At 44.7% G+C, this 16013-nt stretch overlaps 1 protein-coding gene across 2 annotated transcripts in view; it reads right to left on the bottom strand.

Moving 5' to 3' along the window:
- Positions 1-16013, bottom strand: part of PTPRG (protein tyrosine phosphatase, receptor type G) — a 790321-nt gene that overhangs the window by 16630 nt on the left and 757678 nt on the right. For both annotated transcript variants that reach the window (XM_027863786.1, XM_027863787.1), the window contains 4 exons: positions 13338-13484; positions 11283-11376; positions 9224-9300; positions 8594-8722 (listed from right to left, as the gene is read on the bottom strand). In XM_027863786.1, the coding sequence (XP_027719587.1) occupies positions 8594-8722; positions 9224-9300; positions 11283-11376; positions 13338-13484 (447 nt within the window). The remainder of the gene's footprint in view (positions 1-8593; positions 8723-9223; positions 9301-11282; positions 11377-13337; positions 13485-16013) is intronic.

Here is a 16013-nt window from a genome sequence, read left to right as displayed (position 1 = left end):
GAGGGATCATGAAGAGTCGGACACGGCTGAACAACAGCAAATAAAGATTCTTCGAGCTAGAGGTGAGGAGCGAGTGAGGGAAAGACATTGGATCACCACTTGTGCAAAATCCATGATTCTTCCTACAGGGTCAGAGATTGAGACATTGAATGACAGGATCATGGATCTGCCCCTAGAATTTCCATGAGAGGCCATCTGGTGCAGCCTCTTTATTTTAGAGAGGAGGGAAGTGAGTTCCAAGGTCACACACTACTGTATGTCAGAGGGCAATCTGAAGCAAGGTCCTTTGACGACAAAGTCAGTGACTGCATTTCTATTGTGCCATACTGCCTCCAACCACAGAAGCTATATGGTCCAACCCCCTCATTTTACACAGAAGGAAACTGAGGCCCCAAAGTGTTATAAGGGACTTGCCTAAGGTAATATAGGTAATAAGTGGCAGAACCTGGATTTGAACTCAGATCCCCTGACTACTTTACACTACATCATTCTATGTATATAGAATTTATATATGGTATACTTAATCTCATTTACACCCATACCCACATATACCCACATACCATACACACCACGAGAGATGATATGGAACATTGGGAAGGGTGCCAGGTTCACAGTCAGATGACCTGGGGTCAAATCCTGGGCTCTGATCTAGAAGGTCAGATTAGATGACCACCAGGTTCACTTCCCTATATAAATTTATAAGCCTTTGGGCTTATGCAGCAAACTGTGAAAGGCTAAAGTTAAGAGAGCTACTGCTGGTCCTGTTGTGACCTTTGAGAGAGCTGGCTGCCAACTGGGGACTCATCGGGAAACAGAATATGGCACTGGTGGGTGTATTTTAAAAAATCCCCAATATAAGTAGGGACCAGTCTAGTGATGTCACTAATACAGGGAACTCACAGATAAGTAAACTAGGGCCACCAGTGTGGGCTGGCACCTTTCTTCTAACTTAGTCTAAATGAAACTCTTAGAGCAATGAGATGTTAAATGACTTGCTTAGGGTCATACAGCCTACCACGGGTCAGAGGCACATATTGTCATCCTGGCTTTGAGGGCAGCTCTCTGTTCACAATACCATGCTGCCTCTCACCCCCAATGTAATAAATGAAAATGGAAAATCTATAATATACACTGAATCGCTCCAAATCTTATAGATTTGTTTGGAAATTTTCCTGAAACTGCTTGGCTTCTCCCAAAACCCTTTGTGGCTGACACTCATCATGTCCATAAGAATTCAGGAAGGGGAAAAAAAGCAATAATGTATCCAATCAAGAGAACTTTGCTTCATCCTGCGCTTGGGAATTAAAAATGAGCCAATGGCCCAATAACACTCATCACCCTTTCATGTTTCAATAGCTTATTGCCAAATCCACTTTATTTTTAAAACTCGGCATACGGGCTGAGACAGATTAGAGATTGAGCTCGGTCTGTACAAAGGCAGGAACTGTCATAGAATCAATACTGATTGGCCCAGCCAATGCAACGGGGGATCTTTGGGAGGACAGTGAATTATTAAAGTGGCCTCTGCCAAGACAGCCCGAATGAGCCAGAAGACAAGCAATGTCAGTATTTCCTACCTTATCCGGAAGGAGTAAGTGAGCTAATTGGGTTAAAGACAGCTGAAGGGGTTTGCTCTCTTGGGGGTGATTTACTATAAAGACTGAGCGCTCTGTTCTCCCCACTCACAGGCTGCCTTCCATGCGTATCCTCACTTCCATACCTCATAGAAAGTGCAGATTCTTTTAAAGTTCAACTCCCTGTAAAAAGCATATTCAGATCTGCCCCCTCCAGCACCTAAATTATTCTGGATTTGTGTGCATTTTATATCTATCAATCAACCAATGAGCATTGGTTAAACACCGATAATATGCCACCTATTGTGCTAGGTCCTGGGGATACAGAGACAAAAGTGAAATCACTTCTGCCCTCGAGATGCTTACACTTTAACCATAGACCCCAAATGTGCATATATAGGAATATACAAAATCCCTAAGCAGAAAAAAGGTAGACCGGGAGGGAGCGGCTGGAAAGGCCTCACGTACAAGGTCACACAGACTGAATCTTGAAGGAATTCAGGGATTCCAGGAGGTGGAACTGAGGAAGGAGAGCTTTCCAGGGACAGGGAACCGATAGGGCATTGGCATGGAGTCTGGAAATACAGTATTGTGTGAGCAGAGCAGCAAGATCAGTCTGACCAAAAACTGGAGTTTATGGTGGGAAGTTATGTGTAAGAATGCTAAAAAGGTAGGGAGAGTCCAGGCTGGGAAGACCCGTGAATGTCAAACGGAGGAGTTCACATCTGAGGGCTGCTAGATAATGCACAGGATAGAGCCCCATGCCTGGAGTCAGGAAGACCTGAGTTAAAATCCAGATCCGGGAGTCTTCTATTGGAGATGATAATTGAACTCACTGGAGATGATGAATTTCCCCCTGAGGGCAGGAACAGTTTTGTTTTTGTACATCCGTCATTTAGCAAGGTATCTGGCACTTAATAAATGCTTGTTTTATGAATGATGAATGACCGAATGAGAGACTGGAGATGGAATCTGAAATCATAACAGAAGGAAGTGCCCTTCATAATAACCTGGAGGTTAAGTTGGTCTCCCAGGACATACTTCAAGAAATAATCTGGGATACTCAAAAGCTTATGGAAGTGATTGTTGAAAACTAAAAATAAATAAATTAATTTTTAAAAAAAGGAAGAAATAATCTGGGCAACCACGATGGATATTCTCTAGGATAGATCAATACTTGCCTGTGGGAGAAGGTTCTGATTGCTTGGGGGGGAAACAAAAAAACTCCTTTTTGTTGTTGAGTTGTTTCAGTCCTATCTGACTCTTCACGACCCCATTTAGGGTTTTCTTGGCAGAGATACTGGAGGGATTTGCCACTTCCTTCTGCAGTTCTTTTTGCAGATGAGGAAACTGAGGCAAACAAGGTTAAGTGACTTGTCCAAGGTCATACTGCTAGTAAGTGTCTGAGGCCAGATTTGAACTCAGGAAGATGAGTCTTCTTGATTCAAGGCCTGGCACCACCTAGGTGCCCCAAATCCCTCTACCAATGCCCTTTCTCTGGAACTTAAGTCTTACAGAATTGCCAGGGACCCTGAAAAGGGAAGTGACCTACCCAGAGTCACACAGCCAGTATGTGTCAGAGACTTACCTTGAACCTAGGTCTTCTTGGCTTTGAGGTCAGGACTCTATCCATTACACTACAATACCTTGCAGGCTATGGAATTTTTTTCTTTTCTTTTCTTTTTTAGTTTAGGAACCAAACAGTAGGTTATTTGCAGAAAGAATGTGCCACTCTTAGGAAAATGTTTGCAGCAGAGTGCATAACCTTTAGTTACTGAGCTGACTCTGAAAACATGAGACAAGCTCGTGTTTTCTATTTTTGCCTGACATTTCATGAAAACACACAGGACCTCACGACCTCCCAAAATGGTAGATTTCAGGTCTGTTCCTGAATGTAATGGTGAAGAGAAACGCACGGCTCACTTAATTATTCTGTAGAAGTACGTGTCGGTGGAATTACTTACAAATACTTCCTCTGGTACAGAAAAAAAATTAATTTCTAGTTTTCTGAGGCTCCAGTCAGTCAGTGGATTGCTGAGAATAAGGCCTGATTCCAAGACGGGCCAGCTTCTGGTTGATTATTCCTCTGATAAAGCCAACAATGTTAGCAATTCACAATTATATAGCCTGGTGAGGTTTTCAAAGCTCCCTGCTCACAACAAGCTTGGGAATAGTCAGTACAATTATTATTAACCCCATTCTACAGATAAGGGACTTGAGGATTATGGAAATCAATAATAATGATAGCTAAAATTTATATTGAGCTTTCAAGTTTGCAAAGCGCTTTCCAAATATTATCACATTTGAGACTCACAACAACCGTGGGAGGTAGATGCTATTACTGCCCCCATTTTACAGATGAAGAAACTGAGGCAAGCAGGGGTGGCGCCTTGCTCAGGGTCACACAGTTATTAAGTGTCTGAGACTGGATTTGAACTCAGATCTTCCTGGCTCCAGGGCCAGTGCTCAATCCGCTGTGCCACCTAAATGCCTCAATCAAATCAATTAACTGGGCTGTGGTTGCACAGCTAGTAGGCAAAGGAGATGGGATTTGAACCCAGTTTTCCTGGTTCCAAGTCCAGTGTATGTATTAGTACACAATCCTGCCTTTTAGAGCAACTATTGATTAGTCAAGGAGGACAAAGACTTCTAGCTCGTCATGAGGTCAAAGGGCAATAGCTTTAGAGCCCCTCAAATGGAATCTCCTCATTTTACAATGAAATGAGGCTTCAGAGCTGGAAGGTGACTTACCCAGGGTCACACAGCTAGTAAGAATCTGAGGCAAGCTTAGAACTCAGGTCTCAAGTACAGTGTTCTATCGACTATTTTACCGAACATCCAGATACAACTCAGAACTGTACTTTGCTTAAGGCTGCTTCTAAAAAGCTGCTCAGGGCAGCTTCTCTCTAAATGATTTTTGGCATGGTGTGTGGAAGCACTGAGAAGGACACTGTTGCTCAGTCATACCCAACTCTCTGTGACCCCGTTTGGGGTTTTCTTGGCAAAGACCCTGGAGTGGTTTGCCATTTTGTTTTCTCCAGCTCATTGTAGAGATGAGGAAACTGAGGCAGGCAGGGTTAAGTGACTTGGCCAAGGCCACACAGCTAGTAAATGTCTGAGGCCGGATTTGAACTCAGGTCCTCCTGATTCTGGCCCGGCAATTTGCCACCTATTTGCCAACTCCGGGGATGGGGGGGCGGGACCAGTAAGGGAGCAGGAGGAAGCTCTGAGCAGAATAATTCTATTATAAATGCTTCCTTTTTGTCCCAGTTCATCCCTGTGTCTGGGAATGATTTTAGTCCAATGACTTAAGTTTGACACAAAATGTTTTCTGGCCCACACAACTAGGAGTGGAAAGGGCTGAGACCAGCAGTGTGGGTTAGAGGAGTGAGACCTGGCCTTGGGGCCAGGCTCATCAGCACTGTTACATCCTCAGTGCCCAGGGTGACTCTCTAGGACCTTAACTGGCAGAGGGGTTGCTGATCAGCCGCGGTGAAGGACGTTTTCTCACCAGGAGTTCCCTTCATCAGTAAAATCTCAGGTCTCATAAAAAAAAATATTTCTTTTTAGGCAATAACTAATTAGATACCATTATCACAGTCATCTAGGTGGGGGCCTGGGGAAGGTATATTAGGGAGAAGGAGGGACCATGAACAGAGGCTGTCTACCTCTGGCTGGTTCTGCAATGTCTGGCATCTGGAGCCTTCCCAAATACCCAGCTAAGAACCAACCAAGTTGAAACACAAAATGATGACAAACTAAATATTTCATTTTTATCTAGATGCTCAGGTGCCTGGCTGCTTGGGCATTTCCTGCCCAAAATTAAGCGAAGGCATTTTTTTGATTTGTAGCTTACTACCTGTAATTTCCACGGTCAGTCAGTCAACAAACATTTAAGAAATGCTTGCTATGTGTCGAGACCTTCCCTACAGCCTCTCTTTATAATCCAAATAGTCCCCTTGGATGTGGCCGTATTTGGAGCCACTGGCACCAAAGATAGAGGAATACTCCTAGTAATTCAGTCAGGTCAGCGGCTCCAGGTAAAATTAGGGGATGGGGGGAGCTGATCCTTTTTTTTGGCAGGCAGCACCGGCAGAATCCTGAGGCAAGGCCCTGCTTCCTATGGCTCCAACAGAGAAACCTCAATGCACTGGTCCAAGGCGTTACTCCACGCTAATTCCCTTTGATCACCAACCCCCATTGGACAGGGGCTTTGTACCTGGCCACATGCCGAGAGGCTCCAAAGTGGGTCTGGAGGACCATCTTCTTTGCTAAGGGGCAGCGACACAAACCTGCCTCAGCTAACCAATGGATGCTTCCCCACAGGCCCGGCCCCCCAGCCTCCCAGCGCCAAGCCAAGTGGAGTGGGTCCCAGCTGCCAGCTCATTTGGAAACTGACACTCCAGCTTTGGGCTTCAGATTCCCAGCTCTGTTTTCATCCTATCATGCCCGGGCGGGCATCGGTGCTCCAGCAGAACACAACGGAGGGAAGAAACTCCTTCCTACTCACTGGGAAGAGAGTCAAACGCATGTCATCAGGACCTACGCTCTAAGCACATGCTCTTCTCCTGGGAGTCAGGACTTTTACTGATCTCAGGGTTCTCAAGGGCACTTTAATGACCTGTGGCTACTTAAGGCAGGGGCAATTCTAGAAGCAGGGTGTACCTGCCACGTTAGGTCAGACTCAGTCTGGCTGGCCTTGGTGCCGGCCTTACCTGTGAGGATTACAGTACTACCTATGTCACCCTACATTAACATCATCTATCATTTATATACGACGTCAAGCCTTTTGAAGCTTTCTTCCTATATTATAAGGGTAAGGATGTATGGACCAGTGGAAAAAGCACTCAATCTGGAGTCAGAGGACCTGAGTTCAAATCTTGTCTCTGCTACTTACTATCTGAGTAACTTCGAGCAATTCCTTAACTCTCCCTGAGCCTCAGTTTCCTTACTTGTAAAATGAGGGTGTTAGATTTGATGGCTCCTTTGATAGCTATGATTCCCTTATGATTCTCAAAGGGACACTGTGAGGTAGGTACTGCAGGAATTATAGACTCTTTGGCTGTGGCAGGAAGACTTGGATTTGAGTCAGAAGACTAAGGTTCAAAACCTGGCTGTGCCCCTTTCTACCTGGGTCACACTGGGCAAGTTGTTTAACCTCTTATGCCTCGGTTTCTTCATCTGTAAAATGAGGAAGCTGGCTTCAGGGGCCTCTACAAGCTCCTTCCAGCTCTAAATCTATGACTAGCTATGATATCTATTTGTAGATGAGGAAGCCAGGGCCCAGAAAGGTCAGCGACTTGTGGAGGGTCATACAGCAAAGGGTATTCAAACCCAGCTCTCTCCTGACTCAACGTTCATTCCTTCAGACTGCCTCTTACTTTTGCCATGTGAAGGAGGATGGAGTAATGTCTCAGGGAAGCAGAGAAGGTCATGTTCACAGGGCCCTCCCTCACCTCCTTCTACAGATCCACCCTCCTCTCCCCAACGCATCCCTTCTGTCACTTCCCACCGGAAAGTCGAAGCTGTTACCATGGTGCCCTCAGAATCACCCAGCAGCAGGACCAGGGAAAGAACCAGGATTTTATCCCACGGTTCAAAGACCTCTGCTGCCTTCCATGGCCGAGTACTGACAAATACTGGGCGCGTGACGTCTGTGGACTGAACCAGGAAAGGGCTCGTGGGAGCACAGACTCAGAGCTGGAAGGAACCCCAGGTGCCGTCTACTCCAATCCCCTCATTTTACAAATGGGGAAACTGAGGCCCAATGTCACACAGGTAGTGTCAGAGGCAGGCTATTTGTTTAGGCTTTAAAATTAGCTACAATTCAATAAGCACTTATTAAGAGCTTACTATGCGCCAGATAACATGCTAGGTGCTAAGGATACAAAGGCAAAAATGGAAATAATTCCCACCTTCAAAGAGCTTACATTCTATTAGGGCACAGGTTCTTAATCTGGGGACCGTGGAGAAGTATCAGTGATTCCATAAACGTGGATGGGGAAAAGATAAACTATATCTTTTTTCTCACTAACCACTAATTGCATTTTAGCTTTTCCTCTGGTTATTTAAAAACATCATTCTGAGAAGCCCATGGGCTTCACCAGATTGCCAAAGGGGCTCATGAAAAAAAATAATTAGAAACCCTTGTGTGAGGGAAAAATATGTATATAGAAGAATAAATATAAACATCTGTGTGTATGTGCATGCAGATATGCGCATATGTGTATGTGTGAAGTGTGTGTGTTGGGGGTATGTGTGTAGGAGAGTAGCCAGAGAAATTAGGAAAGGCCTTAGTAGATGACCTTGGAGATTATCAAATCCTACCTCATTTTCTTTCTTTTTGTTTGGGAGGGGGCTAGGCAATGGGGTTAAGTGACTTGCCCAGGGTCACACAACTAGTAAGTGTTATATGTCTGAGGCCGGATTTGAACTCAGGTCCTCCTGAATCCAGGGCTGGTGCTCTATCCACTGCACCACTAGCTGACCCCAACCTCATTTTCTTTGTTTATTTTTTACCTTTTTTTTTTTCCTTTTAGGCAATTGGGGTTATGTGACTTGCCTGGGTCACACAGCTAGTACGTGTCAAGTGTTTGGTCTGAGGCCGGATTTGAACTCAGGTCCTCCTGACTTCAGGGCTGGTGCTCTATCCACTATACCACCTAGCTGCCCATCCCCAACCTCATTTTCAAACGAGAAAATGGAGACTCAGAGATAGGAAATGCCTTACCCAAGATCACGTGGCCGAGCCTCAAAGGGAGCTAGGGATTCCAAGAGGCAGAAGTGAGAGAGGAGAGCATACTAGGGATAGGGGACTGCCTATGCAAAGGTATGGAGGTGGGAGATGAAGCCTCGTGTATGGGAAGGAGCAAGGCACAAGTTAGACAGTCATACAGAGCACATGAGGAGCAGTCACGTGAGATCATTCTAGAAAGCGGGGCTGGAGCCAGTTTGTAAAGATAGCCAAGAAATCCCAGGGCCCCGTTGCCCATGGGCAGCAGCCATAGTGCTTTCCTTACCAAGCTCTGGTTGTCTGGCAACATGACGATGATCTGCGCATTGTGATCCCATATCATCCGCCAGAAGTCTTTCGTGGTGTGTGGCAGAGGGTGCTGGGTTATGATGTACTCGTTGCTCCTATGATAGCCCTTTAATGGGGAAGGAAAACAAAAACCCCACAGTGACACCTGTGTTCTCCCTGACATAGACAGTTCTGCTGAGAGAGCGCTAACGGATGTGCAAAAGGCAGCCGGTGCATCTGACTCCTTTGGATATAGACTTTTGCTAACACGCAGGCACTTTCCCCTCCAATTCGGATTCCATTGGCAATTCCCCCTGTTGCTTTCGCTTAACACTAATTTCAACATTTATTCAAACATGTGGAAGGGTGAAATTAACAATTAAAATGAATGATCTTTAAAAAAAAAAACCCAAAACCAAACCAACCCCAAGGAGCCCATCCTGCCTTCTGGAAGCGATTCTGTGCCCTTACTCTTCAGCTGCCCTCTCTTCAAGGTTCCACGCTCCAGGAATGCCCATGCTTTCATCTGGGATCATGGGAACAAGGGAGCCAGCCAGTTATTGGGACCTTTTCCTTAACCCTTTCTGGTTTAATTGACTTTATTTATAATTAAGAGTTGATGCCTCACCATGATGTAGGATGCATTTATGTAATCTGTTCCTTTCATTCCAGGCAAGGGTGCGAGCCCCACTCTGGCACGCTCAGCTGTAGGGGGAAAAGCAAAAACATCTCATCATTATTATACAGATCGAACCAACAGAGTTTCCCAAGATCTCTTTAAGGGGTTAAGTACTTCTCCCCTTCCCCCCCACCCCCAACCCCATCTCAAGCCTGTCTATATTTTCAGCAGGCTTCGGCGTTCTTGGCAAAATGAAATGTTTCAGCACATTCCTAGAAGAACAGTCACTTCAGAAATCGCATTTGACTGCTGGAAAGGTGTTCCCTGTGGGTCACATGGTCAAGAGCGGGGTGTGAAATGACAACAGGAGCCTTCAAGGTATTCTTGACCTTAGGATTATAGATTTAGAGCTTGAAGGAGGCCTTACAAGTCTTTGAGTTCAAGCCCAGAATTGACAGATGAGGAAACTGAGGCCCAGAGAAAAGTTCGTGATTTGCCTAAGGTAAATATATATATATGTATATGTGTATGTGTGTGTATATATACATACAGACATATATATGTATACATACATACATATACATACACACACACATATATATTTATTTATTTATCCCCCCCCACCCCAGGTGGGATTTGAACTGGTGTCCTCTAAGGTCACAGTCAGAGCTCTTTCCACTGAACCACAATTGTATGTAAAAACAGTACTGTGAGACACAGCACTGGCCCTGGAGTCAGGAGGACCTGAGTTCAAATTTAGCCTCAGATACTTACTAGCTATATGATCTTGGGCACTTGACCTTGACTGCCTCCCAAAACCAAACCAAATCCAATACTTAGCTCCTTTCTCTCCTTCTTACACAGACTGTAGTCCCTAGGTGAGAAACCAGTGCCCCTTACAGATGATGAAATCCCTGTCAATTAATTGACTTCCACCCTAGAAACCTCTTCCAGAACTCTGAACTCAAGGGCATCCACCTCCATGCCCTCATTTACAAGGTTGGGGCACGGGAGGGGAGTGTTGCTACCCTAGGAAAGCCAGCTGGCCAAACCACCCAAATGATTTAATCAGGTGCACTGCAGACGGGCCCCTCGTATTTATAGGGAGAGATGCTAACAGTTTTTTTGGCCACAGTGACTCTTGAAGGCTGCCTGGAAACCTAGAAAGGTTTCAGGATGTGGATTTTCAGAGGATACACACCCTGAAAAAATCACAAATCCTCAGTCTATAAGTGGATAGGAAATGGTGGACTAAGAATCAGGAAGACTCAGGCTCAAATCCCATCTGAGATGCTTATTAGCTCTGTGACCTGGGGAAGTCATTGAACCTCTCTGACACTCAGTTTCCCCATCTGTAAAATGAGGATGTTAGACGCAGTGACCTCTGAGATCCTTTCCAGCTTGGAATCTATGATTCTTCCTATCAAAGTAAATTAAGACTTGAGTGATACCCACTTGGCTTAAGAAAAATCTGCAGAACTTTACTATGCAGAAACTTGAACTGAACAAAAAGTAGAGTAATCCATTCAGATCGCAGATTTAGAGCTACAGGGAACTTGAAAGGTCATTTGGTCCAACCCTCATTTTAAAGGCAAGGAAGTGAAATGACTTGGCCAATGTCACACAGTGCTAAGAGTTGGAACCCAGATCCTCCGACTTCAGATCCAGCATCCTTTCTGCTTCTCCACACCTTCTCCTCAACAGTACTATAGATTATTGATTTAGAGGTAGTAGGGACATGGGAGGCTGCTGAGTTCAACCCCCTTATTTTACATGAGAAGTTAAGTCACTTGCCTGGGGCCGCCCCGTGCTAAGGGTCTAAGGCTGGATTTGAACTTGGGCAGGGCTCTAACCATTGCACCACCTGGCTGCCTTAATGGATGCTGCCGCCTGCTTTTGCAGTCCATCCTAACCCATCCATTTGTGTTGGGAAGGTCAGTGACAGCTTTGGCTGGACAAACCTAACTGTTTTCCCCATGCTAGCAGCTGCCTCTCCACGCAGAACCCAAGGACAATCCATGACCAAAACCCCACTCCCAGTAATCATCTAGATAACTGATAGTCTCACCTGGTACAACGGATGAGTTTCTGTTCTTCTCCTTGTTACATTCTTTCTGTGCGCTAAAACACTCAACATACTTTGCGTTACATTGTGTGACCAGCTGAAAGAAAACAAGACATACTTCCATAATTACCACATTCATTCAACTACTTGGCAAAACAGACCAGTAGCTGAAGATCCGAGACTGATCACAATCAATTCCATATTCCTACTAGAATGGGGGAGCTGCTCATTGCAGGAGTGTGGACATTCATGGAGACCTGAGCCTTGGGCAGGCGTAAGTTACAATTAAAGGTGAGGCATGGTGCTCTCATTTGAAATCTGATCATGGAGAATAAGAGCTTTGCATATTTTCTCCCCCCCCCCCTAGACTGTGAGCTCCTTGAGGGCAAGGACTGTTTTTGCCTTTCTTTGTATCCTTAGAGCACAGAGTAGGTGCTTAATAAATGCTTCTTGACTAGAGAGCTAACTGGTTGACCTGCAGAATGATTTACAATAAAGAAGGATATATTTAGGGCTATGATATGACCACAGAGAAATCAGACATGGTCTGAGCCCCATGGGACCAGAAGCCAAAAGAGATGGCTTCTCATCCCTTATGTTAGAGTAACTGAGTTTTCAGCTACTCCCCCACCCATTTAGCATTTAGCACCCTACAGGGAAAGGCCTCCTTTTCCAAAAGTGAAGGTAACTCTGTGATGGGGGGAGGAGATAAGGTTAGAGCAGTGATTCCACTGGCAAAGGGAACTCCCAGGTGACCAACCTCCCTCTACCAGCACAGGTCAGCACCTTATCTGCAATTTAGAAGCTTAGAGAGCTGCCCAGAGCAATGAGTTGTTAAATGACTTGCCCAGGGTCATACAGCCAGCATGTAGTAGCAGCAGAACTTGAACTCAGATCTTCTTAGCTTTGAGGCCAGGCAATAGTTCACTCGATCTGGGCAGGGTCATTCTGCCTGGGCTTTTCCTGACTCTTGTCAGTTGTCCCTTTCTGTTTGAGTTTCTGAGGTGGCTAGGGCCCCTGAAAGAACCAATTATAAGGCTTTCCACTTGAATAAGCCAGCCTCTTTGTTGGATGAATGTTTTCGAGAGACAAGTGTGAATGGTGCGATTAGTATAGAAAGAGGTAAGAAAAAATTACAAAAGAAGGCACCTCAAGGATTTTTCATAAAGGTCTTATTCTAAGTACATAGATGGGTTTCAAAATCTCTTGTATCCCCACTATTAACTGTTAACCTTCAACAGACTGCCAAGTGTCTGCTTTACTTATAGAAGAGATGGAGATATCCCTTGTAAGGGGCAGGGATGGGGGGCAGTGCTGGCCCATTCATCACTTTCCCATCATTTGGTATCTGCTCTAATTGGCCTGGCAGTTCTGTTTCTAGAGCAGAGATTCAAATGGAAGGAGCTAGTTTCTGGAGAGGATATAACCACGGAAAGGAGAACTGCCCAGAATGGTCATGTGCTGCTCCCATCTTGGTGGCATTTCAGCCTTTTATCCACTACGGCCATGCTGCCTCTCATAAACTCCTTATATATATGCTGTATGTATCCATGTATGTACTCATTGTCTCCTCCATTAGAATACAAGATCATTTTGAGTAGAAATTGTTCCATTCTTTGCACTCATACCCTTAGAACATAGCAAAGTGCCTGGCACATAGCAGGCATTTACGTAATAGTTGCTGACTGATATTTTCATTTTAATAATATTTAACTGTGCACCTGTTTATTGTGTCCTATCCCTCACACACTGGAAGTGCTTTAAAGGTAGAGATTCTGTCTTATTTATTTTTGTCCCCAAGTGGCGGCAGGGTATACTGAACATAGGTCAATACTAACCAATCAATCAATCAATAATCAGCAAGCATTCATTAAGTGCTCACTATATGCCAGAGATCTCCTAGACCACTTTAGCATTTTATAACTGAGGCCCAGGGTGAAGTGATTTGTCAGTAAAGTGACCGAGGTCACAGCCTGGTCACCTGCCTCCAAACCAGCTTTCTGTCCACTGCTTCACTTTGTGACTCTTCCTTAGGCATTCTGCTCGGAAAGACATTACCTTGAACTGTTTTTCTAGCCGCGTCTTCCCTCCCACGCCAGGGATGAGGATACTGTTGACATAGCTATGCAGCTGATTCGAGGCGACTTCTGTCTCCTTTCCCAGAATGGCTTCCAACAAGGCATCGTGAATGAAAATGTACTGCTCCTACAAGGCAAGAGGTCAGTCGTGTTTGGGAATCTGAAGACAGATGCATAACCACAGAAACCTCCTTTAGGAAGTCTTCCCAGATTAACCCGTAACCATCATTCATTTGTGTTGGATTTTTTGGGTGTGTAGGTATGTGAATATGTATACATGAATATAGACATATACTTAAATGCATGCATATATAGAAATGTGTATGTTACATATATCCATATGTATTACATGTTTGAAATGTGTGTATACATTACATATATACATATATGTAAATAATACTTAGATATATTATACAGCTGTGATATAACAAGGTAAGAGAGTGTGGCAGGTTATATGTATATATTATATATGTGTTTATGATGTTACATAATATTTAATATACAGATATGTGTATATAATATATGTGTATATTATATATGTTACATATTATACAGACACACATATATTATATACACACACATGTGAGGGATTGTCTGGTGTTGGCTACTGCCAAGTGGGGGTTGTGGCAAGATGGGGTAGAAACTGGGTATTAGGAAGTAACCGGAGCTCACGCTCCCGAAGCAGGGGCTGTGCTAGGCGGAGTTGTGGTGAACTGGGATGGGAACTGGATACGGAGAAGTAACTGGAGCTCACGCTCCTGAGGCAGTGGGCAGTGCTATGTGGAGCTGTGATAAGCTGGAGAAGGAACAGGATACAAGGAAGTAGCCGGAGCACGTACTCCTGAGGCAGGGGGCTGTGCCACGTGGGAGTGGGATGGCGGAGAACGAGTTCCTTTGCCTAGCCCCCTCCCTAGGTACAACGCTAACTCCAGACACCTCCTTCCTGTGTCCTTCCTGACTTCCTGGGTCATGTACTTTCCCTTTGTCTATGCACTAACCCCAGACCCCTCCTTTCTGTATCCGGTCCTAGCCTCCTGCGTCACTTCCTCTCCCTTGGTGCGCTAAACCTAGACATCCCCTTCCTGTATCTGATCCTACAATCAATGACTAGTAGGTGGGCTGAGGAGGAGGGGCTAAGTAGGTACTTAAGGAACGGTAGGGATCGGAGCTCACTCTCTTTTTTTTGCTCCTGCTCTCTTGCTCTGGCCTTCCTGCTTGGCCTTGCTGTGATGGCCTCTGAATAAAGCTCGAATGTTGGCACCTCCTGATTGGCTTGTCTCTGTGTGTTTATCCGGGTGGGCACCGAAGACTGGTAAGTAGTATGACCTTGGCAGCCTGCTCCTTATAGGAGGAGAGTGCACGGCGCGGCCGGCACACACACACACAAAGCCTTCCACACTCTCTTACCCTTTCATAGATTACTTTAGAATTATTCTCTAGTTGTTTAATCAATGTCTTTGTCTCCCTCAACTGGAGAGTAAATTCTGAGCATAGAATATGTCTCTTATATCCCCACAGCACTAGCAGCAGAGCTAGGCACATCATAGTATATGTTTTCTTGTACATTAAGTTGTGAATTTCAAGTCGTTCAGTTGTTCATTTGTTTTTCAGTCATGTCCAACCCTGAGGTGGTCCCATTTGGGGTTTTCTTGGCAGAGATACTGGAGTGGTTTGCTATTTCCTTGTCCAACTCATTTTACAGATGAGGAAACTGAGGAAAACAGGGTTTAAATTACTTGTCCAGGGTCACATAGTTAATCAGTATCTGAGGCTGGATTTGAACTCAGGTCTTCCTGAGTCCAGGCAAGGTGCTCAATTCACTGCACCACCTAGCCACCCTTGAATTTCAAGTTCATGTTTAAAAAAAAAATAAAAAGTATATATTAAGTTTCACATGGTAGGAACAAAACTGTCCTGCTTTGCTCTGTCCCTGTCTGTACTTCTGTTCTCAATCAATCAACAAGCATTTATTAAGATCCTGCTCTAGGCAGGTACTATGAATACAAACCAAATTAAATAGTTCCTGCCCTCAAGGAACTTATATTTTAATAGAGAAACAACAAGTAGATATAGAAGTATAGACAGAATCATACAGATAAACGCAAAGCGATCTGATACAAGGTAGCTTGGGAGGTGGGGCACTTACAGCTGGCAGGAATCAGGAAAGGCTTCAGGTGGAAGATGGTGCTTGAATAGCACCTTCGAGGAGGCTCTCATCTGTGTGCTTCTTAAATGCATCAATGATACTTTTAAAAAAATATCTTCCTAACTTCCCACCACATTCTGTCTCTTCCGACACACTCTAGACCAGTGATGAATAAGAACTCTGGATGCTAACATTACCAGGGCAGAAATGTATGAATTTAAATAAAAGGAGATTGGTGCTCCCCTGATTTAAAAACATAAACACATTTTTGTTTGTAAAATACTTGATTCAGATGGAAAGGACCCAGTACATCACTGACCCGAATGCCCCCATTTCTGGACCTATGGTTCATTAGTATGGGATCATTTCTGCTGAGGATATTCCTTTTACCAAAGCAGATGGACAAATGCTGTGAATTTTGCAGTGTCAGAGGGTTCCTGGGGCCATTGCGTTTAAGTGACTGGTCTATGGACACATAGCCAGTATACATCAGATGCAGGATTTGAACCC

This window comes from Vombatus ursinus, unplaced genomic scaffold, assembly GCF_900497805.2.
Source record: "Vombatus ursinus unplaced genomic scaffold, bare-nosed wombat genome assembly UNPS02014773.1, whole genome shotgun sequence".
In the NCBI taxonomy this organism is placed as follows: Eukaryota; Metazoa; Chordata; class Mammalia; order Diprotodontia; family Vombatidae; genus Vombatus; species Vombatus ursinus.
The sequence above is the reverse complement of the archived record's forward strand: the minus strand, read 5'-3'. Positions and strand labels throughout refer to the sequence as shown.